At 48.5% G+C, this 25,151-nt stretch overlaps 9 protein-coding genes across 9 annotated transcripts; 3 read left to right on the forward strand and 6 right to left on the reverse strand.

Moving 5' to 3' along the window:
* Positions 1-913: 913 nt before the first annotated feature.
* Positions 914-4,057, reverse strand: F5891DRAFT_459485 (uncharacterized protein). The gene is made up of 9 exons (XM_041371901.1): positions 3,931-4,057; positions 3,772-3,849; positions 3,640-3,719; positions 3,515-3,585; positions 3,179-3,464; positions 2,892-3,127; positions 2,581-2,839; positions 1,272-2,525; positions 914-1,221 (listed from the first exon to the last, which is right to left on the reverse strand). Exons 1-9 carry the CDS (start codon positions 3,977-3,979, stop codon positions 1,207-1,209), a joined length of 2,328 nt encoding a protein of 775 aa, XP_041224017.1. The 5' UTR covers positions 3,980-4,057; the 3' UTR covers positions 914-1,206.
* A 426-nt stretch (positions 4,058-4,483) lies between these two features.
* Positions 4,484-7,476, reverse strand: F5891DRAFT_1043349 (P-loop containing nucleoside triphosphate hydrolase protein). The gene is made up of 14 exons (XM_041362136.1): positions 7,272-7,476; positions 7,110-7,200; positions 6,960-7,058; positions 6,790-6,900; positions 6,627-6,730; positions 6,439-6,551; positions 6,227-6,378; positions 6,043-6,176; positions 5,936-5,988; positions 5,558-5,880; positions 5,265-5,500; positions 5,109-5,213; positions 4,979-5,056; positions 4,484-4,860 (listed from the first exon to the last, which is right to left on the reverse strand). The coding sequence occupies exons 1-14, from the start codon at positions 7,433-7,435 to the stop codon at positions 4,557-4,559; spliced, it is 2,067 nt and encodes a 688-aa protein (XP_041224018.1). The 5' UTR covers positions 7,436-7,476; the 3' UTR covers positions 4,484-4,556.
* Positions 7,477-7,648: 172 nt separating this feature from the next.
* Positions 7,649-11,322, reverse strand: F5891DRAFT_1043356 (thiamine diphosphate-binding protein). Its single transcript, XM_041362137.1, has 10 exons — positions 10,913-11,322; positions 10,653-10,863; positions 8,726-10,562; positions 8,656-8,671; positions 8,402-8,606; positions 8,347-8,351; positions 8,250-8,324; positions 8,150-8,200; positions 7,961-8,101; positions 7,649-7,910 (listed from the first exon to the last, which is right to left on the reverse strand). Exons 1-10 carry the CDS (start codon positions 11,264-11,266, stop codon positions 7,860-7,862), a joined length of 2,946 nt encoding a protein of 981 aa, XP_041224019.1. The 5' UTR covers positions 11,267-11,322; the 3' UTR covers positions 7,649-7,859.
* A 60-nt stretch (positions 11,323-11,382) lies between these two features.
* On the forward strand, positions 11,383-12,815 carry F5891DRAFT_1043364 (uncharacterized protein). The gene is made up of 7 exons (XM_041362138.1): positions 11,383-11,682; positions 11,730-11,767; positions 11,821-11,927; positions 11,983-12,119; positions 12,174-12,336; positions 12,391-12,503; positions 12,548-12,815. Exons 1-7 carry the CDS (start codon positions 11,493-11,495, stop codon positions 12,649-12,651), a joined length of 852 nt encoding a protein of 283 aa, XP_041224020.1. The 5' UTR covers positions 11,383-11,492; the 3' UTR covers positions 12,652-12,815.
* Positions 12,816-13,385: 570 nt separating this feature from the next.
* On the reverse strand, positions 13,386-15,373 carry F5891DRAFT_1043366 (kinase-like domain-containing protein). Its single transcript, XM_041362139.1, has 9 exons — positions 15,222-15,373; positions 14,891-15,167; positions 14,729-14,824; positions 14,583-14,674; positions 14,401-14,525; positions 14,107-14,264; positions 13,949-14,035; positions 13,800-13,899; positions 13,386-13,749 (listed from the first exon to the last, which is right to left on the reverse strand). The coding sequence occupies exons 1-9, from the start codon at positions 15,305-15,307 to the stop codon at positions 13,679-13,681; spliced, it is 1,092 nt and encodes a 363-aa protein (XP_041224021.1). The 5' UTR covers positions 15,308-15,373; the 3' UTR covers positions 13,386-13,678.
* A 123-nt stretch (positions 15,374-15,496) lies between these two features.
* F5891DRAFT_1148211 (uncharacterized protein) lies at positions 15,497-18,254 on the forward strand. The gene is made up of 3 exons (XM_041365065.1): positions 15,497-15,707; positions 15,763-17,894; positions 17,950-18,254. The coding sequence occupies exons 1-2, from the start codon at positions 15,593-15,595 to the stop codon at positions 17,865-17,867; spliced, it is 2,220 nt and encodes a 739-aa protein (XP_041224022.1). The 5' UTR covers positions 15,497-15,592; the 3' UTR covers positions 17,868-17,894; positions 17,950-18,254.
* A 209-nt stretch (positions 18,255-18,463) lies between these two features.
* F5891DRAFT_459679 (uncharacterized protein) lies at positions 18,464-19,038 on the forward strand. The gene is made up of 2 exons (XM_041371902.1): positions 18,464-18,589; positions 18,727-19,038. Exons 1-2 carry the CDS (start codon positions 18,508-18,510, stop codon positions 18,909-18,911), a joined length of 267 nt encoding a protein of 88 aa, XP_041224023.1. The 5' UTR covers positions 18,464-18,507; the 3' UTR covers positions 18,912-19,038.
* On the reverse strand, positions 18,851-22,376 carry F5891DRAFT_1148217 (glycoside hydrolase family 51 protein; the record flags this gene model as incomplete). Its single annotated transcript, XM_041365066.1, has 16 exons — positions 18,851-19,550; positions 19,604-19,714; positions 19,768-19,810; positions 19,862-19,905; positions 19,960-20,045; positions 20,092-20,200; positions 20,261-20,385; positions 20,444-20,502; positions 20,560-20,758; positions 20,811-20,884; positions 20,945-21,042; positions 21,148-21,208; positions 21,235-21,589; positions 21,644-21,805; positions 21,859-21,894; positions 22,256-22,376. 16 exons carry the CDS (start codon positions 22,374-22,376, stop codon positions 19,323-19,325), a joined length of 1,911 nt encoding a protein of 636 aa, XP_041224024.1. The 3' UTR covers positions 18,851-19,322.
* An 832-nt stretch (positions 22,377-23,208) lies between these two features.
* On the reverse strand, positions 23,209-24,510 carry F5891DRAFT_981846 (uncharacterized protein; the record flags this gene model as incomplete). The annotated part of the gene is made up of 4 exons (XM_041377165.1): positions 23,209-23,529; positions 24,115-24,263; positions 24,343-24,401; positions 24,476-24,510. 4 exons carry the CDS (start codon positions 24,508-24,510, stop codon positions 23,209-23,211), a joined length of 564 nt encoding a protein of 187 aa, XP_041224025.1.
* Positions 24,511-25,151: the final 641 nt, after the last annotated feature.

Here is a 25,151-nt window from a genome sequence, read left to right on the forward strand (position 1 = left end):
CAAATGTATCCCTGAAGCAGCTCAAACATCTATTTTGAGCACGGATCCATGTTCAAAGATTGTTCTGGACAGAAGGTTTAGACGGAAATTGGTGACGACGTCGATCAATCATATCGAAATTTTCGCACTCGGGGGTCCTTGCTTAACCCACGATGAATCGACAACCAGCCTGCTCACATGCTCTGCGTTATCTGCACAACATGTCTGCGCGCAATTTCACTTCCGTACTACCTCAGACAAGCCCTCCAACGCAAGGCGCCCACGCTTGGCAAGCTCTTAACTCCGACCCTTTGCCATGCAGGTCGCACTCAACTGTCAGAAACTGTCATATCGTGCGTTGCTGCCAGGAAGTGCCAGGGTTGCTGTTATGAGGTGGCACCGTGGAGTCTCCCGTCAGCGTTTCAGCTGTCATCTCATGCGCCGAAATACACCGAAACCATTCATTCCCCATTCAGGTTTACGAGCTCACGCGGGACCGATGATGATCTCAACAATCGCACATGGGACAGCACACGACCTGAAACACAAAAGGATCATTGCAGTGCCTGGCCCGGTACATCATCTGACATCATCTATATATATCCACCCATCAAACCAGGCACTACATATTTGAGTATATAATTATCTTATCTTACGTCGTCAAAGGACGGTCGTAACGTCGTCCTGTGCTCGGCGTACGGTTCAATCGACTTGCCCGAAGGATGAAAGGCCCGAGCTATCACTATGTGCTTGTTGCGAACCTAGTACTACGAGGCCCTACCGAGCACGACACCCATATTCTATATAAGTAGCTAGGGTTCTTATCGTATTCCCAACGCAGAAGACGGTCCAATCTTCAAAAAGACTTACTCCGAAAATGACTCGTTCTGCACATCATGTCAGGCTAACCACCGCGTAATCCGTCATCAACTCCAAGTAGCTAGCAGATGACGAGCTTGACACGACAACGACATAAGAATTTAACTTTGGTTCGTCAAAACATCAAATTCAAAGCCGATATGCTAACGCTCGATTGTGGCTACTTAACACAAACTACATCTTTCTCAAAATCAAGACAAATATCGTTAACGTTAAGTATATCCACCGTAAATGTCCAAGTCCGTGAAACCTACATCGCCCCCAACATCGGGACAGTTTGTCGACTCCGCACCAGTATTGCCAGTAGCTTAGGCAGATTCATCGCTACGCGTGTGCAAATGAAGCCGGCTAGGCAGAAGAAAACTGTTCGTTCTGAGCATCTCACATGACAAACAAATCACGAGACCACATACCGTGCTCTCCATCCCAGACATCCAGTCTATCTGCATCCGCTTCCCCTGATCATAAATAGCCTTAAGATTGACAATGGTCGACTCGCAAGCTGTTTTTGCTGCCTTCAATCTAGATATTTGGTCTTGCGCTTGAGTCAGACTATCCCGAAGGCCATTACAAGTGGTCTGTTCTGCGGCGAGCAAATTCACCGAGTGCGCCAAGTCGTCATCGGACTTCTTCAAAGCAGCGAGGGCGGTCTGCCGAGCTTCGCTCGTGCTGTGAAGGTTCAATCTAAGATCCTCCATCTCACCTTCGAGAGCTGTAATTTTGTCGGTAAAACCCCGCACTTCGTCATCGCGCAGAATTTGCAGTCCATCAATTTTCTCGAGGAGCCCAAGAATTGTGGACTGTGCCTTCACTCGTTCAACTCGTGAAGCATTTTTCATAGCTGCAGCGGCATCCTCCAATAATTGCCTCGTCGCATCAGCGGTGAACAATTTTGACGACAATCCTGCCTCCCTCATCTCGGAAGACGTTATCCTGCTCTTCAACTCCTCAATCTCCTTCCTGGACCCTTCTAGAGCCAACTGAAGCTGACTATTGCATTCAAGGACTTCCGCAAGTTTAGCATCGAGGGTCGTGACGGTGTTGTTAGCCTCAGAGAGCTGGGTTTCGAGCTCCTTGGCAACCTCGGTCATCATGAGAAGTTCCTGGGCGAGCATAGCGTCATTTCTGGCTTCGTTCTCCGCAACCCTCAAGGCTTGGGCAAGCTCTCCTTGTCTTTCCTCTGTGGTTCGTACGAGTTCTACCATCCGCTCTCGAAGGGTTTCTTCTTCTCTGTGAGAACTAGCCAGTTCATCTGTCAAGCGCCTATTCTCGCCTCGTGCAGCAGTCAGTTCATCCTCCATTCCCTGCACCCTAGTAAGAACTTCATTCTTGCTGCGCAAAAGCGTCTCAGCCTCCATGGAAATTGCTTTTAGTGAGGCTTCCTTCTGAGCGAGCGTCTCATTGAGCTGGACGGCAACTCTCTCGTGCTCGAGAATTTTATTTTGGAGTTGAGTGATATTGTCATCGCGATCAACAAGGCATTGCTGCAGGTCGCGCTTTCCAGATTCAAGTTCGTTTGTTTCGCTCTCAAGGTCGGCTATCCGTGACTTGTGGTCTTCAGCTGTGCCTGTCAGGGTGTCAAGCTCGCTCTGAAGGCGGGTAACTGTGCCTTTGAGAGTCTGGATCTCTGTCACGTGCTTCGCGATTTCCTTCTCCATAGCATCAATCTGTGTGGAGCATCAACAAAGTAAGTAGATAGAAAAGGTCGTGTGGTGAGCTTACCGTATTCACCAAAGCAGGCCTTTGTTGTTCATCGATCTGCGAAGCCCTGCGGTCTGGTAGAGATTCAGGGGTACGAAGATGTTCGCGCTGTTGGTCCGTAAACACGTCTTCATCGTCTCGGTACCTCTGGTCGTGTTCGTCACCAGGGGAGCTTGGTGCAGGGGTAGGCCGCATAGAGATGTCGTGAATGATAGAGCCCGATTGGGTGCGTATCACGCCCACACCTTGCGGCGTTTCAGCGCGTGGGGTCTGGACATCACTTCAAAGTGCGTTAATAACAAATGGAGCAGGCTATTATTGAAAGCACCTACAATGTTGCAAAATCTGGCGCTGGAAGTTCTTCATCCATATTATGCTGAAATTCCTGTTCATCCAATTCTGTCAGTTCTTCTTCGCGCATGACTGCGCGCGCCCTTTCGACGGATAACTTCAACATCCTGAGTTCATCTTGGACTTCACATAGCTGTTCATCGCGATCCGCAAGTTGTGCCTTCAGATGCTTATCCGTGATATTCGCCCGTTGGAGCTCTCGGACCTTAGTTTGGAGCTACGTGTCATGGTGAGGTGCAAGTTACAATCCTGATTATCTCAAACAAACCTCTGTCTTGGTCATCTTTGTCAAGGACCGCTCGGGGGGCTTGACAGGGGACCGTGCTCGTCGTTGTCTCTTTGCCCTAGGACTTCCGCGTGTAGAAGCGCTATCTTCCTCAGCTTCTTCCTCCCCACCGAAAACTGACCTTAAACGAGATGCAGATCCCGCATGCTGCCGTTTATACACTGACGGGGAGAAGTGTTCGGTGACATTTTTCCAGACAGCATCCTCCTGCGCAGGCGATGCGTCCCCAGCGACAGTCGGAAGGAACTTGCGACGAGCATATGAGAGGCTAAAAATAATCGAGTTCGACATTAAGATGATCCTAGTAGCTGGGCTTACACTTTTTTCCCCTCCGGAGTCATGCCAACGTATCCACTAGAGTCGATAGGCTGCAAAACTCCCTGCCCTTCCTGCTCTCTTAAAATCAGTAGAATTCAAAAAAAACTTGAAACTTTTAAGCGTACAAGCTTCTTCACAGCCTTTCCTACCCATGATGCCCACTGAGGTCCAAGTTTATCTTTCCTATCTTTCGCGATCTTTCTCACTAGTAACAAAGGTGATGAGCAACAATTTCCTTGCAGGTATGGACACCTCACCATGCGCACGAAGGGTAGCAAGGTGTACACTGTGCCTCCTGTGCTCTTTCTGTGCCTGTGAAAATGCACTGAGAACCCCTAGATTGAGTCGTCAGTATCAGTGATGCCCTTTGCCATCCCCCCAAACACGCGTCAAAGGAGGTTAAAAAATTTGCTCACGTTCCGCATACGTGTATTTGGACGTCTTTTTTGTTTTCGAGGCGACCATAGTAGTAGCACTTAGAATTTGGCTTTGTTCAGTGGTAAAGATGGTGGTAGATTGAGTTGAGGTAAACAGGGGTGCGTCTTCCAATTTTCGCGTGGGAAAAAGTGGGACACGCCACTTGACTAATGGGGGCGCGCCCGGGCACGTGCTGCACGTGATTAGAGATGTGACTCGTTTCCGCCTTTCCTTTTGCGGGTCTGCGGTTCATTACCGCGAGGACATCCCCAAATGAAGCGCTCAACAAGCCGCTAACTAGACCGATTGGAGTTCCGTATCATACTACTTAAGTAATAGGCACCAAGAATTACCGTTGCCATCCCAGGACTCTCGAGTACATAGTACAGAAGTTGTGCTTAGAGCCGTTTGCTGTGACGACTCTAAAATCACCAACACTAGTACTACCATCGCGCGGCTTTGTGGCTTGAACTATTTCAAAATCCATCAAGATCGACTTGAGCGTTTGAAGTAGCTGATACTCTATTTTGAGTCTTATGAAGAATAGTCGCACACCGGGTGGAAAATAAATTACACACAAAACAATCATACATGTGACATTGCGGCACTGCAACTAAACAAAAGCTCATACGTCTCCCTCGACCTTGATCTCGCACTTGACCTTCTTCTGTGGAGTCTCAGACGTGACCTGCACAACATCCTCCTCAAATTTGAACCTCTTCAGCGGGTTTGCGGATCCACTCGACTCGCCTTCTAGCATCTGATGGATCCCATCCACAGGCATATCCTCTTCATCCTCGTCTCCACTCATGACCTTCTTGCCCACAGCATTGCGCTTTCCAGCCTTCGTCTTCTTTGCCTTTCTGGGCTTCTTCGGAGAAGGGACGAACGTGGTGCCATTCTTCACCGCCCACTCGATCTCGATGACTCTGTTCCATGCATTCCGCCACGCGGAGAGAAGAAAAGGCAAGCAAAGAAAAACGTCAGAATTATCGCTTTGACCCAGATACCATACAAAGGAAAACATGAATAACGAAAAGTATCCACCTCTCTTTCAGCTTGACGTTATCTGGGACATATGACTCGGCTTTGCGGTATAGGTCGAGCGCTACTTGGAGATCGCCCCTATTAGCGCATTAGGTGGATGCATATTGCATGTCGGGATGCGACCACGTACTTTTCGGAGTGAGCGCGAGCCAGCATCACGTATGCACGTCCGGTTTTCTTCCGCGAACTAGGTGAAAGTACATCTGCTAGCTGAAGTTCTTTGGTCCCGCGTTCGCTGTAAGTCATTCAGTGATGTAGCATGACCTCACTGGTAGAGCAGACGTACTACTTGTCTTCCAACTCCTCGAGCCTCGCACGGAGTTCATTATCCAGATCTCGATGCCGGGCCATAAGTGGGGTAAGTACACCAGTCGGAAGTCTTTGGTCCTCTTCTTTCAAAGTTTCTTTTTCCCTCTCTCTTTGAAGATTCAACTGCAAAGTGATATTCTCCTTCTCCTGTCGTTCAAGTTCTTCGCGCTCCTTGAGACGGCGTGCAACTTCAACTTCGACGGCTCTTGCGATCTATCGATTTGTATTTAGCAATGTATAGGGTGATCCAAAATAGGAGCATTCACGCACCCGCTCATCAATTTCCTTATCTGTCAACTGCATCATCCCTGAGCTACTACTTGTCTCCGCTGCCTCGCTAATAAGTGCAGGTACTCCCAAAGGACGATATCCCTTCTGGACATTAAATACCCCAATGCCACTGGCGCGTGGTACACGAGATCTGCCTTGACCTGCGCCAGCAAGACTTGGTCTGGGTGCAGCACGGGCAATGCTAGGACGTGGACCACGTGATGGACCTGCGACAGCCTCTAAAGGCTGGAGTACGGCAGGTGCAAGTTTCGGAGGTGGTGGTAGGATTGCTGCAAAGTGGGGTTTGGGTTGGGGTCGCATGTCTACAGAGCATTAAGTTTTCATGAATCATGGGGCGGTTTGGTGATAGCAACGCACCGCGCTCGTTGACCACCGGTCTGTTCTCGACGTTCTTTGTCCGCACTGCGAAGCTGAAGGCCGTTGTGAATTAGGCTAAAGATATAATGATATGAATGTCAACCCACTTCAGCGTGTTCAGCGTATCCTGCCTGAATTTCGTTCCAGGAGCAAGATTGCAGATGAGCAATCCGACGGAATTCCCGCCAAGGGCATCTTGGAGGATACGCGTGAGCTTAGAATTGCGATATGGTATTCGAGACTGCGCATGCCGTCAGTTTGCAAATCCCTTCACTCGACAAAAAAACGCACAGCCCCCTGGTTTAATGCATGTACAACCTGCCCGAGGACACTCAGGCTCTTATTGATAGCTGCGCTCTCAGCCATCCGCGTCGGGTCGTTCCCAGTTAGCTTGTTGTTCTCTGAACCAGCAAGATCAACGAGGTTAATCTTTCCCGTCAATGCTAGAAGAATATGATATATCAACTGCCTAGGGAAGTTGGGAATTCACGATTGGGTCTTACATTTTTCTGCCGAAGAATCAGTCATTGTTACCTCCAGTGTTAACATCGCATGCGAACGAGACGAAGAACGGTTAAGATTCGTTGCGCCCACTGAGCGTTGCTTTGATGCTTGACTGCATTCAGAGGTAAGCAGATGCGTGCTTGGGTGCCACCCGCGATGATGCAAGTGACCAGAATAGAATACGTACGAATAAATTGTAGTGAATTCCTCGACTGAGGCTATCGGCACGGAACTCAAGTTTGCAACAAAGACTTGGCCCACATCATTCTCTCGTACTGGGAGCTTTGGAGCCTGCACATCCCAAGACATCAGTCAGCAACTTCGAAAAAGTCAGTAGAATTTGAGCATACCGTTTCCCTATCAACTAGCAAGTCATAACACTCGTCTTTATATATTTCCATGTACGATACTGCAAGTTCGACGTTGGACCGTAGCAACGCTGATTTCTGTTCGAACATGGCCTGTCACAGTTGCATTGGCAATTATGTAACGCGGAACATGCAGCAGAAAAGATACACACCTCAACAACTCTTGGGATGACACCAGGACATACTTTTGTTCCTTGCATTGTGTGTGTCTTGCCAGAGGATGTTACCCCGTACGCAAAGATTGTTACGGTCTATGTTTCATTGATATAACAAGAATTCAGAAAGAAAATTCAAGGACGTACGACGCCACTGTATACAACGTCAATGAGCGGTCTCACATCCTGCTCAAAGATCTCCTCTTGTGTAGAATCTTGGTCGTAGCAACTGGTAAATCTAATTGAATAGTAAGTCACTGCACATGACACCTAAAACATGTTATAGTTGAAGAAAAAAATTACACGCACGGAAAGCGAAAGACTTGCGTCACGTCCCGTGGGTTAGGCACGCAAATCCACGACGGTCCTTCTACGTCTTCATCGTGCGTTATCTGTATCCCTTGGTCATCAATCTCATGCTCGATGCGAGGTCGCAGGCGCGCGGCGATCTTAATCTTGTGTGTGCCAGACATGTGTCTTCGAAGACGAGGGCTAGATTTGAAGAGGACTTCGATTGCAAAGAAGTGTTGTCAAGGATGTCAACCATAACGCGTGTACATGTGACTATCACGTGATGGACCAACAAACTTCAAAATTTGACGCTCCATTGTAGCTAGAAACAGCGCAGGTTAACGTTTATCTCCTAGAACACCTAGAACAGTTGAAACTTCCGCGGTGTCCCATACGAACGTATGAATGGGTTTATATTCTCGGTTAAATGTTACCTATAGCTAATCTGATTACTAACTTTCAGTCTTGAAAATACACTTGAGATAGATGACTGTTATGCTTGGCAAAGGTTCAACGTTCACCAGCAAGTCAAAAGAGGGGACCGGCGCTCGCGCGTCGCTATGATATATATATATATATATTATTGACACTGAGCATCGTACACTATTAAGCAAAGGCAGCGGCCAAGAACTCCTCGATCTCTTTCTTGTGCTGGGCCTGGTTGCGTGGCTTAGAGCGAGTAGACAATCAAAAACGCAAGTACTTACTTTGCTACCTGTAGCGACAGAGCCCGTCGGTTGCCTTCCTGCATAGTACGGATATTTGCCTTTGTGGTACTGCGTCTCGTTGGCGGCAGTCAGAATACGAGGTCCGACATAAGTCCATGCCCCATTGTTCAATGGCTCTTCCTACCGTACAAGTTAGCTGGAATACAAGGAGTCGGCGCAAAAATTTACCTGACACCAGAGTATATCTGCATTGGGATACTTGTCAAGATGAGGAGTGATCTGTAAAAGTTAATAAAACCCTGTAGACGACATAAATAAACTAACTCACGAGGTCGTAGGGGAAAGGTGAAATCTGCTCAATTCGGCTGATCACCACATCTTTGATGCCTTTGGCATCACGCTCCTTGGATGAGTGTTTGGTATACTTGACCTAATCCTATATTGAGTTTACTCGACAACCGAACAAACAGTGCAACATACCGGTGCAGAGGATGTGACGTCTCACTTCCTCAGTAGGCACTAGGTGTTCAGGATGGGAATCGGGAATATAGCGTTCGAAATGAGTGTCGCCAATCATCTCCGAAAGATCCGAGCGAGCATTGGGATGGCGCAAAAGTGATTTTGAAAAGAAGATTATGAGTGGTTTGCGGAAGTCGCGGTGAATTTGACGACGAAGAACATGGAACTACAGAAAACTCAGTGGGATACTCACCAAGCCAAAGGGCAGAACTTACATAATTAGCGGGGGTACTAAGGCAACCCATCAGATCAGTGGCCTCGTGAGAGTTAGAAAGATACACGTACGTCGGATACACTACTTGCATGTTGCAATCTTGGTGTTGCCTCTCAACTTTTTCCGGTGTAGGGAAGATGTTAGGATGGTCATCGCAAAGTTGCAGGAAGCGCTCAATCCTTCCACTGGAATGCTCAGGACCTTGACCATCGTACCCGTGTGGCAAGCTCATGACAAGGCCAGAGCGCTGTAACCATTTACGTTCGCCAGACGCGATGAATTGATCAATGATGCACTGGGCGTTATTGGCGAAGTCACCAAACTGCGCCTCCCACATAGTGAGAGAGTTCGGTGAAACCAACGAGTAGCCTAATTCGAATCCGAGAGTCCCGTATTCGGATAACGATGAGTTGCATACAACGAACCGAGCTTGATTTGAACCGAGATCATTCAGAGGGATATACTGCTGTTCATTCTTTTGGTCATGGATGACAGCGTGCCGCTGAGAGAATGTACCTCTCTCCACATCCTGACCGGAAACGCGCACGTGTATCTTTTCGAGCGCCAGAGAGCCAAATGCAAGAGCCTCAGCTGTTGACCAATCAACGTTGTGACCTTCTTCGACGGTCTTGCCACGGGCGCCAAGGATACGAGCAAGGTTGCGATGCGGGGTGAAACCAGGAGGATATGATGAAATAGCCTTTCCAATGCGCTTGAGAGTTTCTTCATCAGAACCTGTCGCACGGGTTGGCAGCGTCTCTTCTGCCAATTGTCGAGGCGAAGGGAAACCCTGCCAAGATGCGGATAGCCATTCCTTGCTAGTCGGGACATAGTCCTTTGCTGCAGCGGCTGCCTTCTCCAGCATTCCCCAGACCCACTTCTTATGCTCCTCGATATCCTTCTCAGTAAAGGTCCCACGGCCGACCAAGAATTTCGCGTACTGGGTAAGTGGTGTTGGCTGCTTTTCAATCGCCTGGTACATCCGGGGTTGAGTGAAATGGGGCTGATCCGTCTCATTATGGCCGTAGCGACGGTAGCAAACGATGTCGATGACAACATCACGTTTGTACTTTGCGCGATAATCAGCCGCGAGTTGACAGACAAAGTTGACGGCTTCAACGTTGTCACCATTCACATGGAAGATTGGGGCATCTATGGATTTGGCTATGTCGGAAGGGTAAGGAGTGGAACGCGCAAACCGAGGATCGGTAGTGAAACCAATCTGGTTGTTCACAATGAGATGAATGGTACCACCAGTACCATAGTTGGGTAAATTGTGGAAACCCATGGTTTCGTAGACGATTCCCTGTCCAGCGAATGCGGCATCACCGTGCAGCAGCACACCCATTGCAGTGTTGTGAGTGGATTCATCACCCTCCACGTTCTGTATGGCGTAGGTCTTGCCCAAGACAACAGGATCCTCGGCTTCTAGATGCGATGGGTTGGCAACAAGTGACAAAGAGACCTTCTTGCCAGACGGTGTTGGGCGAACATAATTTGCACCCAAGTGATATTTGACGTCGCCCGCTGGGTTGTCGACATCTGTACCCAAAAACTCGTTCAGAATGGCTTCAATGGGTTTGCGAATGACGTTGGCAAGAACATTAAGACGACCACGATGAGGCATGCCAATTGTGACATGCTTGACACCATGATCGACAGATCGGTCGATGAGCGCCTTCATGCCAGGAATCAACGCCTCACAGCCTTCCAGACCGAAACGCTTCTCGTTCGGGTACTTGCTTGCGATAAATTTCTCAAAGGACTCTGACCAGATAAGACGGTCAAGAATCATGCGTTTCTCCTCCACTGTGTAGTTCCAAGGCTTTGGGATTTCGACACGCTCTCTTATCCAATCGCATTGCTCCTTGTCTGGGATATGAACATACTGAATACCCACCGCGCCACCTACAGAGAAAATGAGGAATTTGGTCAGGTAAATAAACAGAAATCACTCGCAGTATATCCGTTTGAGAAGTGCAATGATCTCCCTTAGACTCATTGATTTCCGGTCCTCTGTCGCAAAATGAGGGAGGATACCTGGTCCAAGAGCAATCTGCTTGTCCAAGTCACGCTCATTGAACCCGTATCGGCTTAGTTCAAGTTCTGGAGGGTGAACGTCTGCGAGATCAGCATCTAGAATGCCGAGGGGATCCAATTCAGCGACATGATGGCCACGAACTTGATAAGCCCGCACAAGTAGTTGGACCTACAGGCGATCAGCCACCCAGCACCACAACAGAGAGTAGGATCCACACCTTCAGGTGATCATCAAGCTCAGAACCTCCGCCGGCATATAGCGCAGGGGCACCGTCCGCAGGGGGTGCAATGAGGCCCGGGGGTGGCTGGAAGGCTTGGGCGCTAAGGAGACCATGTTCCATGCCAGAAAAATAAGTATTCCAAGAAGCATGAACAGATTTTGGATCTTGTTTCCAAATTCTGTACATCTCCTCTGCGTAGTAGGCATTGGTGCCGTTTGCGAAAGCGTCATTCGGAGAAGGTGGTGTTGCGGGAGTAGCTAAAGTCCGGTGTACAATTGTTGGAGTTAAGCGAGTAGCACCAATAGTGCCAAAGACACTTGGAAAACGCCGTATTGTAGTACGCGGAATCATTGACGATGTCGACAGCCGTAGCAATAGAGAAGGGGAAGGACGTAAGCTGCACAGTGGTACTACTAGTATGGGTTTATACCAAAAACTAGCCTGCCCGGAATTTGCCGATTCTCGCCCGCCGGTACTCCCGACTCCGTCCGGGTTTTAGCAGCGATCACCGACTTGATGCGCATCGTGTGAAGTCAACTTTTGACTCGAAAGCTAGAGGAGTTCAGTACACACGATCATGGGCAAAAAGAATGCTCCGTCTTCCCGTGCGAATAGACCAAGACGTGGTGGACGTGCACAACGACATAAGAGCACGAGAACCTCTCAGCAATTTCAGTCATTGTCTAGCTTCCCCGAAGACTCCGCCAAGCCTTCAAGCATTATCGAAGATGACAGCTCAAAACATTCCTCAGGTGAAGATGATGAATGCGAGTGATTTAACAAGGTAGTCAAACGACCACTCATGAGCGCACAGCCGGGCGACCGCACATCGATGTACCCGTGGCGATGTGGGTGCGTTAACGTGGCATTCGCTCTGTGCCGTTTTTCTAATACAAACAATCAAGGACTTTGACCATTGTGATCCACGCCGATGTTCTGGGAAGAAACTCGCCCGCCTCGGTCTTATAACGGAGCTGAGGGTGGGATCCAGATTTCGAGGCGTGGTCGTATCGTGCGTCTACCCGTTCCAAACGTCCATTTACACTAACATCAATCTTTTCCACCAGTCCAAAAGGGACCCTCGTCGTGAGTCCAGCAGACAAAGAGATCGTTGTGCGAGATGGTGTTGCCGTTGTTGAATGTTCCTGGGCTCGCATCGACGACGTCCCATTCTCGAAAATTGCCAGCCCACACGAACGACTTCGTAGGTCCATTCTTATCTTACACGTCTCTTTGGTCGATGATGGGTTATTGGTAGTTCCCTACTTGCTTGCTACCAACCCCACCAATTACGGCAAGCCTTGGCGGCTGAACTGCGTCGAGGCACTTGCAGCAACTTTCTACATTACAGGGTTCGATCAGCATGCAGAGACCTTGCTCAGTTCGTTTGGGTGGGGCGATTCTTTTTGGAAAGTTAATGGGTACAGTCCCTTTATGATCATGCTGTTCTGTCCTGATTCAAATATTGATGGTAGTCCATACCTCAAACGATACCAAACGTGCGCATCGGCAGAAGAAGTTGCCGTCATGCAGGAGACTATCATTGCAGAGCTCCAGGAGAGTTATGAGACATCACGCAGAGAGAAAGGTTCGTATTTCCGTTTGTGTGTTTCAATATCTCATATCTAGAAGATGCAGGTAGGAGCACTGAGGATCTTCTCGTGCGGAATCCCAATCATGCCATGCCCAGTGATGATGATGGGTCAAGCCTTGCGTCAGAGGGCGACTTAGAGTGATGTCACTGAAGGTAAAACATTTAATTAAAATTACCTACCACGGTGTCCTTTGGTCTGTTTGCCGGTTCTAAAAATCATCGAGCAATCTTAGGAATGCAATATGTTCTTAACCAATCTTTCAAAGCTTCCATGAGATTTTCGCATTGGATACCGCGAGTAGGAATTGCAGACATGCTGACGTGGTATGAACAAAACCCGGTCTGTGAGCATTGTTGAGTTGCAAATCATGGCTACAAATATTGTGTAGGAAGTTTTTTCGATGCATATAGGCCCCTCAGAGCCTGGAGAAAATATGTCATGCGTGTAGGCAATCAAGACTCGAGTGAAATAACTCCTGGAAAGAAGTGGTGTTTTGTCAAGGTAAGGGTCGATCTGATCGTATCTGTAGTATGTTGGCCTGACGAGTGGTAAGAGTCGATATCGAGTTGACACGGGAGTTCGGTGCCATGAATTGAGCGTGGTGGTAGTAGGCTTGCAATGATGGTTAATTACGTTACCTACTGATCATCATGTTTATCGTTTATCGTTGATCATACTAGGCAAGCTTCCCTTTGGACACGTTGGGGTCCGGGTAGGCTGTGAGGTGACGCTGTCGGGAGGAGTGATTGTAAGTACCGGTGACGCAAGTTATGGGTGTACATCAGACTTGTTGCATTGCAGTCAGCATATACGTAAGGGGGACTGGCGCATGCAAGGAATGCATTCCATAGGAACGCCCAAAATCGGCCACCGACGAGATATGAATATATGAATTATCAACCTATGCTAACAACGCGAAGGAACTTAGCGCAGTGCTATGGTTGAATAGCTCATCAGGCATCTGCAAGAACCTCATGGAGCCGAGTACGTGAAGGTAATATTTTGTCCACTCCACATACTCACTGCCATGCATAGCACTCCAGATGCCTGAATAGCAGCTCCCGTGTCAAGCCTTCGAATTTCTTGCTACATCCATGTGATATTGTGCCACATACATCAGGTCCGTTGAATACGACGCTACACTAGAGGGTATCAATATCGAATACATTTAGGCATCTTTAGCCAACAAGAGTGATGGCTGGGATGCTTGCGCGTTTGTGATTTCCTTGTAAATAAGTACTGAAGCTTCTCTCAACGAATGGACACATTGCAGTGGCATCTCAGCGTACCTTTGAGATCCTCTTTTTCTAGAGCCTCGCCGTTGTCGAAGTTGAAGAATGAGGGGTCAATGGGGTCGGCCACGGGCTCGTCATCAGGGTCATGATAAGGCTGTCGCGTGTGTGGTCAGCATAAAAATGACTGAGAAGGAAATACAGACATCGAAGTAAGGGTGTTGTAAAGCCTCGACGACAGTTATTCGTCGTCTTGGACTGAATGTTAGGCATTTCTCTAAGAAATCTATTGCCTGTGGGAAATAATGGCTCAGTTATTGTGGACAAAGATGTCAGATGTGCGGGAAATGGGGTGACAACTCACAAGGGGATTGGCGGCTGGGAACAGCTGGGAAAATGGTTTGCTCTTGCGGAACGGCAGTGCGCGGATGTATTCTCTTGATCGCTGGGAAGAGATGGCATAGAAGTCATCGATGGAGGGTGTGCCAAGGACATCTAATATAATTGATAGCTGGTCGTGATCTAATTTAACAAGGTCGAGGGGCGACACGGGGTTCATAAAATGTGTGCATGATTTGGATTATACTTACCTGAATGTAACAACGAGGGATTAGGAAGCGTGAGTAACTGGGCAAGGGAATGAAGGGAAAAATCATACAATCACGTCCGGGAAATAGAGGTTTCCCGCTAAGCATTTCTGCGAGGACACAGCCGACGCTCCACATGTCAATCGCACGAGTATATTCTTTGAAGGTAAGCATGACCTCAGGTGCACGGTACCATCTTAAGATGCCGGGTTGGTCATGACAAATTTTGTGGAGAATTGATAGTCGATCATACCTAGTCGCGACATACTCGGTCATGAAAGTGCTACTATCATTAGCAACATTTGGCGGCGGTCGGGCTGAACGAGCCAGACCAAAGTCGCATACCTAATGGATGTTTAAAGCTGTGCACGTACGTTACACGAAGTTGACGGTACGTACCTTGAGGTCGCAATTGGCATTCAATAACAAATTGGAAGGTTTCAGGTCTCGGTGGAGAACATCTGCGGAGTGGAGTGCTTTCAAGGCACGTAATGCCTATAAAGAAGGAAGATCGTTCGGTACCAAGGCTTATACCTGGCGTATATGTATTCTGGAACGTACCTGATAAATGAAATACTGACAATGGTCATCACTCAATTGCTGGGTACGTATGACGCGATGTAGGTCGGTTTCCATGAGTTCCTGAACGAGGTATACCTCTCTGAATTGATCGAAACTTGGGGGTTGAAGGATATCGAGGATAGAAATTATATTCTCGTGACGGAAGTGACGAAGGAGCTTTATCTCGCGCAATGTTCGAAGGCAAAACATGGAATGATCGAATGGTGCTATGCGTTTTATAGCTACTTTGCGTTGGGAAGGATGATGTATTGCTGAACTGAGAGGAAAGTGAGCAGTTTACTTGTAATACGCAGACAGGATATAACAATACCAGACGATACCGTATGCTCCCTCTCCGATGAGCTCGAGAACCCGGTAAGATTTATCGGCACAAAAATCCTCAAGAGAGAGATCCATGGTCTGCAATTTAGTTCACGGAAGATAGAAGACCAGATAGATGGACAATACTTACATGATACTGAACAATAACAAGGTTAATATTGGGGGGTTGAGATCGGGCAGAAGATAGGGGGGTTAACCGGCTAATATTGTTGATGGCTTATCAATCAATATGATAATAATTTAATTCCCTTAACGAGCAATCTCCAAGGACTTGCCAAGGCACCTTCTAACCCAGGTTTTCTCCTGCTCGTCCCGTGCTCCTCCTTCCCCCTCCCTTCTTTATTTCAATCCCCTTCGATCATGCCTTCTAACGAGAAATTGGATTCTGAAAAACTTTCAGAGCATGAGGCTGAGAGGTATCCAGATTCTGACCGTGACAAGGACAAATCTCACAAGTCAAAGTCTTCTTCAAAGTGTACTACAACTCTCCTCTCCTCTTCCCCTCCTAGACTTAATCTTCTCTTTTCTAGCCAAAGATCTCTCTCATGTACCTTGTAAATTTTTCAAGGTCGGCGCTTGCACAGCAGGCTCTTCTTGTCCATTCTCCCATAACGTCCAAGAGCCTGGCCAGCAGAAGGACGTCTGCGCATGGTTCGTCAAAGGAAACTGCAAATTTGGCCACAAGTGTGCTTTAGCACATGTTCTTCCTGGCCAGAGTATGTCTATGGACAGGAAAAATAAGAAGTCGGCTCAGCTCGCCGCTAACGCTGCGGGAGGTGGTGGTCCAAAAGATAGCTCAAAAGCAGGGAGGAGTGTCAGGAAAGATCCTCATGCGCATAATGGTTCAGGTGGTGCCTCCGCCGCAGGGAATGTTCGTGGAAGTCTTCTTTCCGGTTCCACAGCTCCTACAAGGTCTCTCAGCGCTTCCTCTCGTCCCCCAATTTCCATGCCGTTAAAGGCCACAATTTCCCCATCCGCACCCGCCCCACCCCTCAAAGATACCGATTTCGCTTCATTCTCACTCCCAGATGATACGGAAAAGTTGCCAGCAGCGCCTCTTCAGAGACGACCTACGCCACCACTCGAACCCGAGTCACCAGCACCCGCTCAAGCTAGCGAGTTTAAGGAAGACCGCAAAAGTCCCTCCCCACCAACACTTCCCCTCAGCATGCCTAGTACGCGACGTCCAGGTCTATCACATCGTCCCACAGATTCCGCGGATCTCGGTCCCATCGGATCCCCGCCACGTGGCTCCCTTCCCCGCACAGGACTTGCCAATGGATTTTCACCCGGCACATCGCCTGCTGCTGCTCCAGTCTCATCCACGCTGCCTGCTCAGTCTCAGACTGTATTCCAATCCTATGATGCCAAACCCTCGATACTGGACACGAAACATCGTTCCGGGCTCGCCGCATCTCTTGGCACGTGGAAGACAGAGCTTGGTCCTGTCCCCTCGCAAGTTGTCAATCGTGGGGACGGAAGTCTTAATATGCGTGGTCTCGATCACGAGATTGCTGTTGAAGACGAAGACCTAGAGGAGTTCTTGCCAAGCTCCCTTAATGACCTTTTGACCCCCGAGGAACGTTCTCGCAGAATGTCGCGTACGAATTCTGTCCGCCCTACTCAGGTACACAACAACGGTCTTGGTCTTGACCCTCCCTTCCTCACTGCACATTCGCAAGCGGAGGGTTCCCGCCACCATTATTCACGTTCCGTGCCTGCCACTTCGCTCCTCGGTGACGTAAAGTCTATTTGGGCAGAGCGGACCGGAGGCCTTCCTGGCTCCCCTGACACATCTCATGCATTCAATCTCGCAGTCGGGACACCTAGTTCATTCAAATCCTCGAGCGGCTTCGGAGGTCGCTCCTTCACTAATGAAGACGTGAACCCATCTTCTTCCCTTCTTTCTCCATCCAATGCTTCGGCCGCTTTTCTCCCTTCTTTACACCAGTATTACCTTAACTCAAAGCCAAGTGGCATCCAGCGTTCCACTTCTGGTCTCGGCCGGCCTGCTGGATCCCCCCTACAGCCACCCACTCCTCAGAATCCACCCCCAACCTCATTCTCCCCCCCGCGGATCAGCTCTCTCGGTGGTCATCGTACGCCGTTCGATGAGCATGCATCTGGACGGCCTATTCCATTTGGTGAGGGTGAAGAGCGCCCAGCTGCTATTTCCCCCTCCATCCGAGCTCTGCAAGCGCACGCACCGGGGCAGAGTCTGCCGCAGGGGCTTGCGGCAGGTTACTCTCGTATCCACGCACTCCCAATGACAATGTCGCCCTCCTCAGCCGCAGCCTTCAGCCCTGGCTCCAACAATAACCCATATTCCCTCAACCAGGATTGGGTGGGGGGCTCTGCCACTCAAGGTGACCATCTCTCTGCTGCAGATGTGGGAGGAATGCCTCTCTCGACCTCGATGGCAGGCCTGGAGTCGATGTTCTCACGCCTGTCGTACTCCGCTGCCGCAACGTCGCGGTCGCCTCTGAACAGCGGCCTGGCGCATTCGCCAACACAAGGCTCACCGCTAGGTATCCAGCGTGGCACGCCTGGCAACCGGAACTGGCACGCACAGAGCCCACTGAGCAAACCTGTTGTTACAGCGGATGATGATGAGCTATTCAGTATGGATGGATGAATAGTAAGCTGTGCATAGAAGTGAAAAGTAAGTGCTTTAAAAGCAAGTGTACGCGATGTCAAATTGTTGTTATAATTGCTAGCTGCGCCTCTGCTTTGGTTTCCGGAGGACGCCATACCTCACTAGTCACTCTTGTTGTATTGCATGGTGTATGTATGTGTGGGGGCCGCCAGATGCATCTACGTAAAATATATTTATACCAACTCTCTAATCATTTGGTAGGTCGTGATGTCAAAAGTTATTGGGCTTTTTTGCTATTTTTTGTTGCCTGTCACCCATGGCAGCAAGTCACACGTTCAAATGTTGTTCCACGGGATATTTATGAATATGGTATGCCTGCAGTAGCTAAGGTACCGAGCTGCATGTGTATGTTTTACTTGAACTCTGGTAGTATCTCATGCCAGGCTGGTCATGAGCCATGTTTCACTCACATTTATGAAAGTAGTTCTAGCCTAGTTCTCTGCAACTTGGCAAGCCTCCGAGTCCTGAACTCCTTATAAGTTATGGGGAGCTTCCACGCGAACACGTAATAAGTCGGGATATCCGATTGCACAACCGGCGACAGGTTTAGTCGAGTTGATTATGTAAGCAAATGATTGGAAGTTGTCTCCAAGTTTAACAGACCCGAAGTAATTCATCAATGTTCTTCACGGCTGTCTGTCTTTCGAAAGCTTCGCGGCGAGCTTTGACGCCCAAGCGGGGGAACAAGGACTTCTATAAAGGTGAGCCAAGCAACTTTGACTCTTGGAATGGTAGAACACACCTTGCTGTCAATTTCTCATTTGTTTCGGGCTGTCTCTAATTATGGTTTCTGTCTAAACAACCGGTCCTCTCATATCAACGCTCACACTGTACATAGGAACTAGACAGGCCTTTCTCCCTGGTGGACACCGCACGGGTGCCCCAGGCAAACATGTCATCCGAGGCGCGTCGAAGTACCGTTTACTGGACGAGAAAGTGCGGGTATTTGTCGCGCCAAGCATAGAGGAGATCAAAAAGAGCGAGGTGTGTTGTATAGATGTTATCAATTTACCCCTTTTCTGACTACTTTTGCTTTGTTATTCTCTTGATGTGTATCTGACTCTTGGTCGTTATGCACACGTATATCTACCCCTCATCCAACATCTCCCCCCATCTATTGTTTTCCTGAAATTAGCTGAAGCCGTACGTCGGGAAGGACGTCAAGCTTACAATGGTACAGAAAAGGGAGTTGTGGATGATCATGCCAAAGTCACCAGCGTCATCGCAGTCCGCTCCATCAAGCTGAACGAACAACTTTTTATTAGTGTCCGACTCTATGTACTACAACATAGAACATAATATCATGCATATTTCCTATTGTAGTAGGAGCTGGGAGGGAGTGGATGCTGGGGTACAGGCGGCGGTCTTCATACAATACGGTCCATACGAAATATTCCTGATGTATTGCATATGTCACCAAGTGATACTCTATCCCTACTTCGCCTCCACCCGCAGCACGTTGACACTGTACGCTGGGGCAGTGTATGAGAAACTCTTACCAGTTTGAATTTGTGAAGTGACCGGCATGACAGCGTTGGGAGTCTCGGGCGAGTTGTTTGCAGTGGCAGAGCCCGAGAGCACTGTCGCATTGCCAGTGCCGTGAACACTGTTGAAGGGAAGCTCGAATAACATTTCTTCAGCTGTCATGCCCGTGTTGGCAATCTTGATAAAATATGAATCGTCACAACCAACAGAATAAGTCGAGCCTTAAGTACCTTGATGATAACCGTGTTGGTGGGTGCATCACGCGTGACACTCCAGTAGAGTGTGCCATTTTGAGGCAGGGTGCTTGGGAAATATTCGGTTCCACGGTTGAGACTGAAGAGCTGCAGCAGATGCTTGAGGGATGCAGTTCTACTCAAATATCAAATATCACTACCTGTTGTGTATAAAAGCTGGTTGATGGATACACGTGTGACGCACTAAAAGGATATAAATCTGATATATATCTTCAATTGTTTTGAGCAACTCACTCAAACGCAATAAGGTTGGGTGACCACTGATAGTTAGCAGTGTTCTAAAGTGCGATTGTTAGTGTCCACTCTAGTTGCAGAATCAAAAGTCAGCTCACCATTAACAAAGGAGCATACGACGCAGCGAATACAATGTCACTGTTACGCTCGAGACCGGTCATGAATGCGGCCTCCCCTACAGAACCTGTCCTGGCATCAGGTACGGTTCACAACCACGAGAGAGCACACACCTTGCATATTAGGGTATACGAGGCGACCGTTGAAGGGTTTTCCATAGAGATCGCTGGCGTTAGTTGATACAACAGCATATTCACCCTCAAAGTAGTAAGTGCCATCGCGCTTTCGGCCATGTCAGCCAGGTTCCCATCATGATGTAGGGCGAATGCAGAGCGTACGAACCTCTACAGAATCGTAGTAGAACGTGTTTTCTGCGAACCAGCCAGGTGTCTGGTACACGTGGTTATCGTACTGCTTCGGGATTGGATCAAGAGTGGGGTTGAAGGGTTGCGAAGTTGCGATGAACTCTACAAAGAAATATATCAGTCAAAGGCAAGCTCGTGCGCAGCAGTGTGTAGTGCTCACTCAGATGAGGGAATGTAGCCTCCAAGTGTTCCGCGAAATCTTTCCAGCGGTACATATACCTTGTGGTGCATCATTGACATGCTCATTCATCCGTTAATTCTAAATGAGGGACTCACGATTCTGGTGCAAAGAAGTCTTCATTTCCAATTTCGACATACTGCAGATGGAATGGTTCTGGGTGGCCAAGAGATGCACGCAGGGCAGCTGGTTTACTCGTGGCTGGATCACCGATGACAAAATTAATCTGGTCGATTGCCTGTTGGATGTATGGCGCAAGATCGTTCTCGGTGAGGCTGGCCCCGTCGAGTGAGTACCCTGTGCGTGAAATAAGCATGCAAACAATATGAGATGCACGCCTGTTATATACCTGCCCATACAGCCATAATGGGCTCCATTTCCATATCTTCGCAAAGATACAAGTACTCGAGAAGACCAAGACCGCTGAAAAAGGGGGAAATTTGTTATTGGTGGCGGAGTCAAAGTCATGAGAATGGCACGGACTCAGTATTGATGTATCCCCAGTTACCCATGCGTCCTGGACGGTCAATGAGGTTGCCTACCGTCGCATTCCATTGCCAGCGTGTAGAAAAGCTTTGGCCCTAGTATTGCATTAATGATCGAGTCACAATAGGCTGGCCAATATTTATGTTTACCTCCTAGAAAGATCATTAACGTAGATAAATATGGTGCTATATAAAGCCTACCAAGTTATTACCACCAGGAAAACGGAAAAACGAAGGTTTCATGTCATACAATGTCTGCGTGCTGCTGTCAGAATATGTTACTTTAACTCTAGATGAAAACATGCCTGTGCAATGTCCATGCGCAGGCCATTGACCCTGCCCTTGAATGTCGGAGGGAAGAGAGAGAACATTGCGAAGTTGATCGTCTCTCCAATTGCGCTGGCACCATCGACTGTGACCGTGAAGATATTGGTAGTTGACACAGGGCTCGAGGTAGGAGTGAGATGCACCATGACCTGCTTCCAGGCTGTGGTAGAGCCGGAGACAGGGACGGAGGCATTTGCATAGACTACACCAATAGAAGACTGGAGCATGACAATGAGTTTTCCTGAAAAGTTGGATGCCCTAGGAAATCTGTAGTAGAAAGAGGCGTTGTAAGTCCAAGAGGCGTTGACGTTTATGCCTAGAGGGAAAACAATGAACTCGATGTACAAGTCCCCAGGTTAATTGGACATACCCCAATAGCCCTCATTGCCGAATCCTACTTGACCTGAGGAGCCAGATGGGATGGTGAGTTCAAGGGAGTTGGGCAGGGCACCAGAGAGCGGGATAGGGTCAGCAATAACATTGATGGATGTGCCGCTGATTGGAGCCCAGCCGAAGAGAGCATCAATTATATCTAGATACGTGTCAAGGATTATAGTTCGAAAAATATAGCTACGTGACACCTACTTGGTTTCACCTGCTGGAAGGCGCGGTTTTGGAGCACTTGCAAAAGAACCTCAGAAGCATGCCAGGAGCGTAAATTCGATGAAGCACTGACATTCGGCGTAGATACCACCATCACCGCTCTGCGCAAGAGGGTAAACGTTATTTTAAAAACACTTATAAATTATCTTGACCATGATGATATGCTCTTACATACTACAATGAGGGAAGAAATGATTAATAGGTCACAGTACATTACAGGAAACGTACACTGATATCCTACGAGTCACCGATATGTTGCATGTCAGAAAGGAGGCACGAATTTCATCACTATTGACTTGCCTCGAACATCTGTCCAACTGAACAGTAGGGCCATGTTAACGCAAAATACTTAGGGTCACAGGTAAATATCTCGACTCACAAAGCAGAGGCGGAATGCTATGGGCAGCTGTGCCATCAACACTGACAGTCGTCACGGTGGCAGCACAACTCGCGAGAATAGCGCTTGCAAGGACACCACAACTCAGAAGGCTGGATAGCATCTTGCAGCCCAATTGATAGGATATACGTAGCTGACCAGATGCCTTTTTATATAAGAGTCACATAATGTCGGGAGAAGACCGGTGTTTGGCGTGGTGGAACGCACGATCAATGCAAGTGGGAGGCCCGTGCACAAGACTCGCCAGCGGCGGTTCGTGCAAAACGTTCTCCCCGAACTTGACTTGAGCAATTGATTTTAGCCTGTGAAATTCATTCTGTCAAAGCTAATTGCCAGTGAGTACTCACTACTACCAAGTAACTAGTAGCGACAGGGTGGGTGCCATAGGCAACTTCCTTCAATTTGAAACTTCTGAAGCCGCAATAATCAATGGCCCATTGTAGCCACTTCCGGTTAGACTGGTGACTAGCCTGCAGGTCTATGAAAACTTCCGGTGAATTCGGTCACTTGGGCGGTCCGGCTAATGATTTGGCCTCTTCCAACTTGGGGTCTCCCAGTACCCAATATTGCTCTCGTCATGAAAACTAGCTTCCCACGTGTCCATGAAGCTACCGTGGTCTGTAACGGTGCGCGACATCATGGTATTAGGATGTCACGATGGTTACCCTTGAAACAGGCCTGCCAGCAATTGGCAAGCACCGACATCTTTCGTAACACCGTGGGACCATCAATGCATCATAACCCATTTCAATTGAGGAATCTATCTGCTGGTTTTTTCGTGCGGCGGGCTCCGGTCTCCTATGTATCATCACGGGAGCAGGCGAAGTCAGTTATGAATCGGTAACGGTGCAAGCACCCGGATCCCCGACTCCTTGGGTTGTCATTCGCAAGTATGTGTACATTATTTTGGTGGTAGAAATAGTACAAATTGACTTTCAGATCATCTTAAGCTTGCTGCGGCTTGTTCCAGCTTCTTTCTTTTCTTTCATCGACATGATCCCGAGGTCCTTGTTGGTGTATTTTGTGGCAGGCAACTTTGCACCATGCTGGTAGTTGTCTGGTGAATTCTCCAAGAGAACAATCACTTTGTGGTTCATCGACGCGCTTTTGTGCAACTTGCCTTGATACTCATAGCTATAGGTGCTCGTTGTGAAGAATACGAGGACCGGTGCTCCGTTTTTCGATTTTCGAATTGCAAAATCATATTCTGGACTGACAAGAATCTCGTTATCAACATATAGATAGCGCGAATCGATCTATGCCACAAAGTGCATCAACGAGACGAGAGCTTAGGAGCATCACCATTGTCAGTGAATCACAACGATGACGCAACAAATTTGGAATTGGACAGACAACTGAGAAATGCAACATGCCGCAATCAGAACACATTTGCGACCACGAACGTCGCGACTCGTGAAAGACAAATGTTTAACGTCCTCGAGGACACATGTGACGATGAGTAGAAGACACCGTCGACGAAGAAAGAGCAATATTTGAACCCCTTTGCTAAGCCAAATACAGGTGTTCCGATAGAACGAATCCTAATTGGCCTCACTCGGGTCTCGTCGGAACGCAGACGGTGAGGTATTAGCCAGCAAAACAAGGACCCCGTTGCGCGAGCAAGGGGCCCCCAAGTGAATTCAGGTACAAATAGTCAGTAACCTAAAATATAACGCCGTACAAAAGAAGATGGGAGGGAATCAAAGGGAGGGTGCGCAAAATGAATCCCTAGAACGACGAATGACTTGAGAGAGAAGAGAAAACTTAAATAAGACGACATACCTAGTGAGACGAATGGCTTGAGAGAGAAGAGGCAAAGAGCCCCTTACACTTCGTCTCACCAGGTATAGCACACCCGCTCCACTAAAGGGGGCGACAAAGGGAATTACCGAATTGGCAATAAGGATTGCCGAGACAACAGTAAGGACTGCCGGGTTGACGATGAGGATCGTCGACTTGGCAATGAGGATTGTCAAGGTGGCAGTGAGGACTGCCGATACTTAATAAATAAGCTATGAGATGCGCAGGGCATCAACAAACGAAAGTGAGAGGTCAGGACCCCAAGAAACGTGTTTTGGGAAAACCCGTTTTGGACTTAGCTGCTGAAGAGCACGCTCGTCCAATTACCCTGGTATAAACAAGATTAAACTCGATTAAAAAATGGAACATCCGATGCCGAATGAAGCTCACGGGGTATCACACCTCACCACGAGGATGACAGGGAAATAACTGATCATCAAAACAAAGCCCTCCTAGGAATCGGGGATTGTGGACCTGAAATGATGCATCGTGCCAATTTATATTTACTACTGGAGCGGGGCGTCCCATCAGACCTAGGCAGGTCTGGGCGCAGTAGCAGGTGTCCTGGCGCGGTGGCAGGTGTCCTGGCTCGTAGTCGGTAGCCCTCGCGCCGCGCCGCGTGTCGTAGTCTGTCCTCGATAGACAGAGTCATAGCCTCCCGCTATGGAAGTCTGGCCTTGGGTTCCCCTTGCAGTCCGTTCCCGTTACACTATGAGTGACATTCACATCATGGACCACCGCATTCAGGTTGATCTTGCAGAGACCAGGGCAATGAGACGCGGAATGCTTTCCAAAGATAAAGAGGGAAGTACTTGCAATGGAGACACTTGGTAGACATCTCCCACTAGCATTGGCCAGCGCCAGGGGTTATGAGAGACGTTTTCCTTGTAGTGGGCAATAACGGGTACGAAAGAGACGGCATTGTCTTTGCTCGTGATCGGTACGTAAAAATATGGACACGGGGTTTGGGATTCACTCGGAGGCACTTCGAGATATCGATCAACGTTCAACGTTCAACCTTGATACTCACCAATTCTATCAAATTGCTATCATGGCGAATACCTTACTGTCGCAGATA

The sequence above is a fragment of the Suillus fuscotomentosus genome (genome assembly GCF_016647785.1).
Source record: "Suillus fuscotomentosus strain FC203 chromosome Unknown F5891scaffold_39, whole genome shotgun sequence".
Lineage (NCBI taxonomy): Eukaryota > Fungi > Basidiomycota > Agaricomycetes > Boletales > Suillaceae > Suillus > Suillus fuscotomentosus.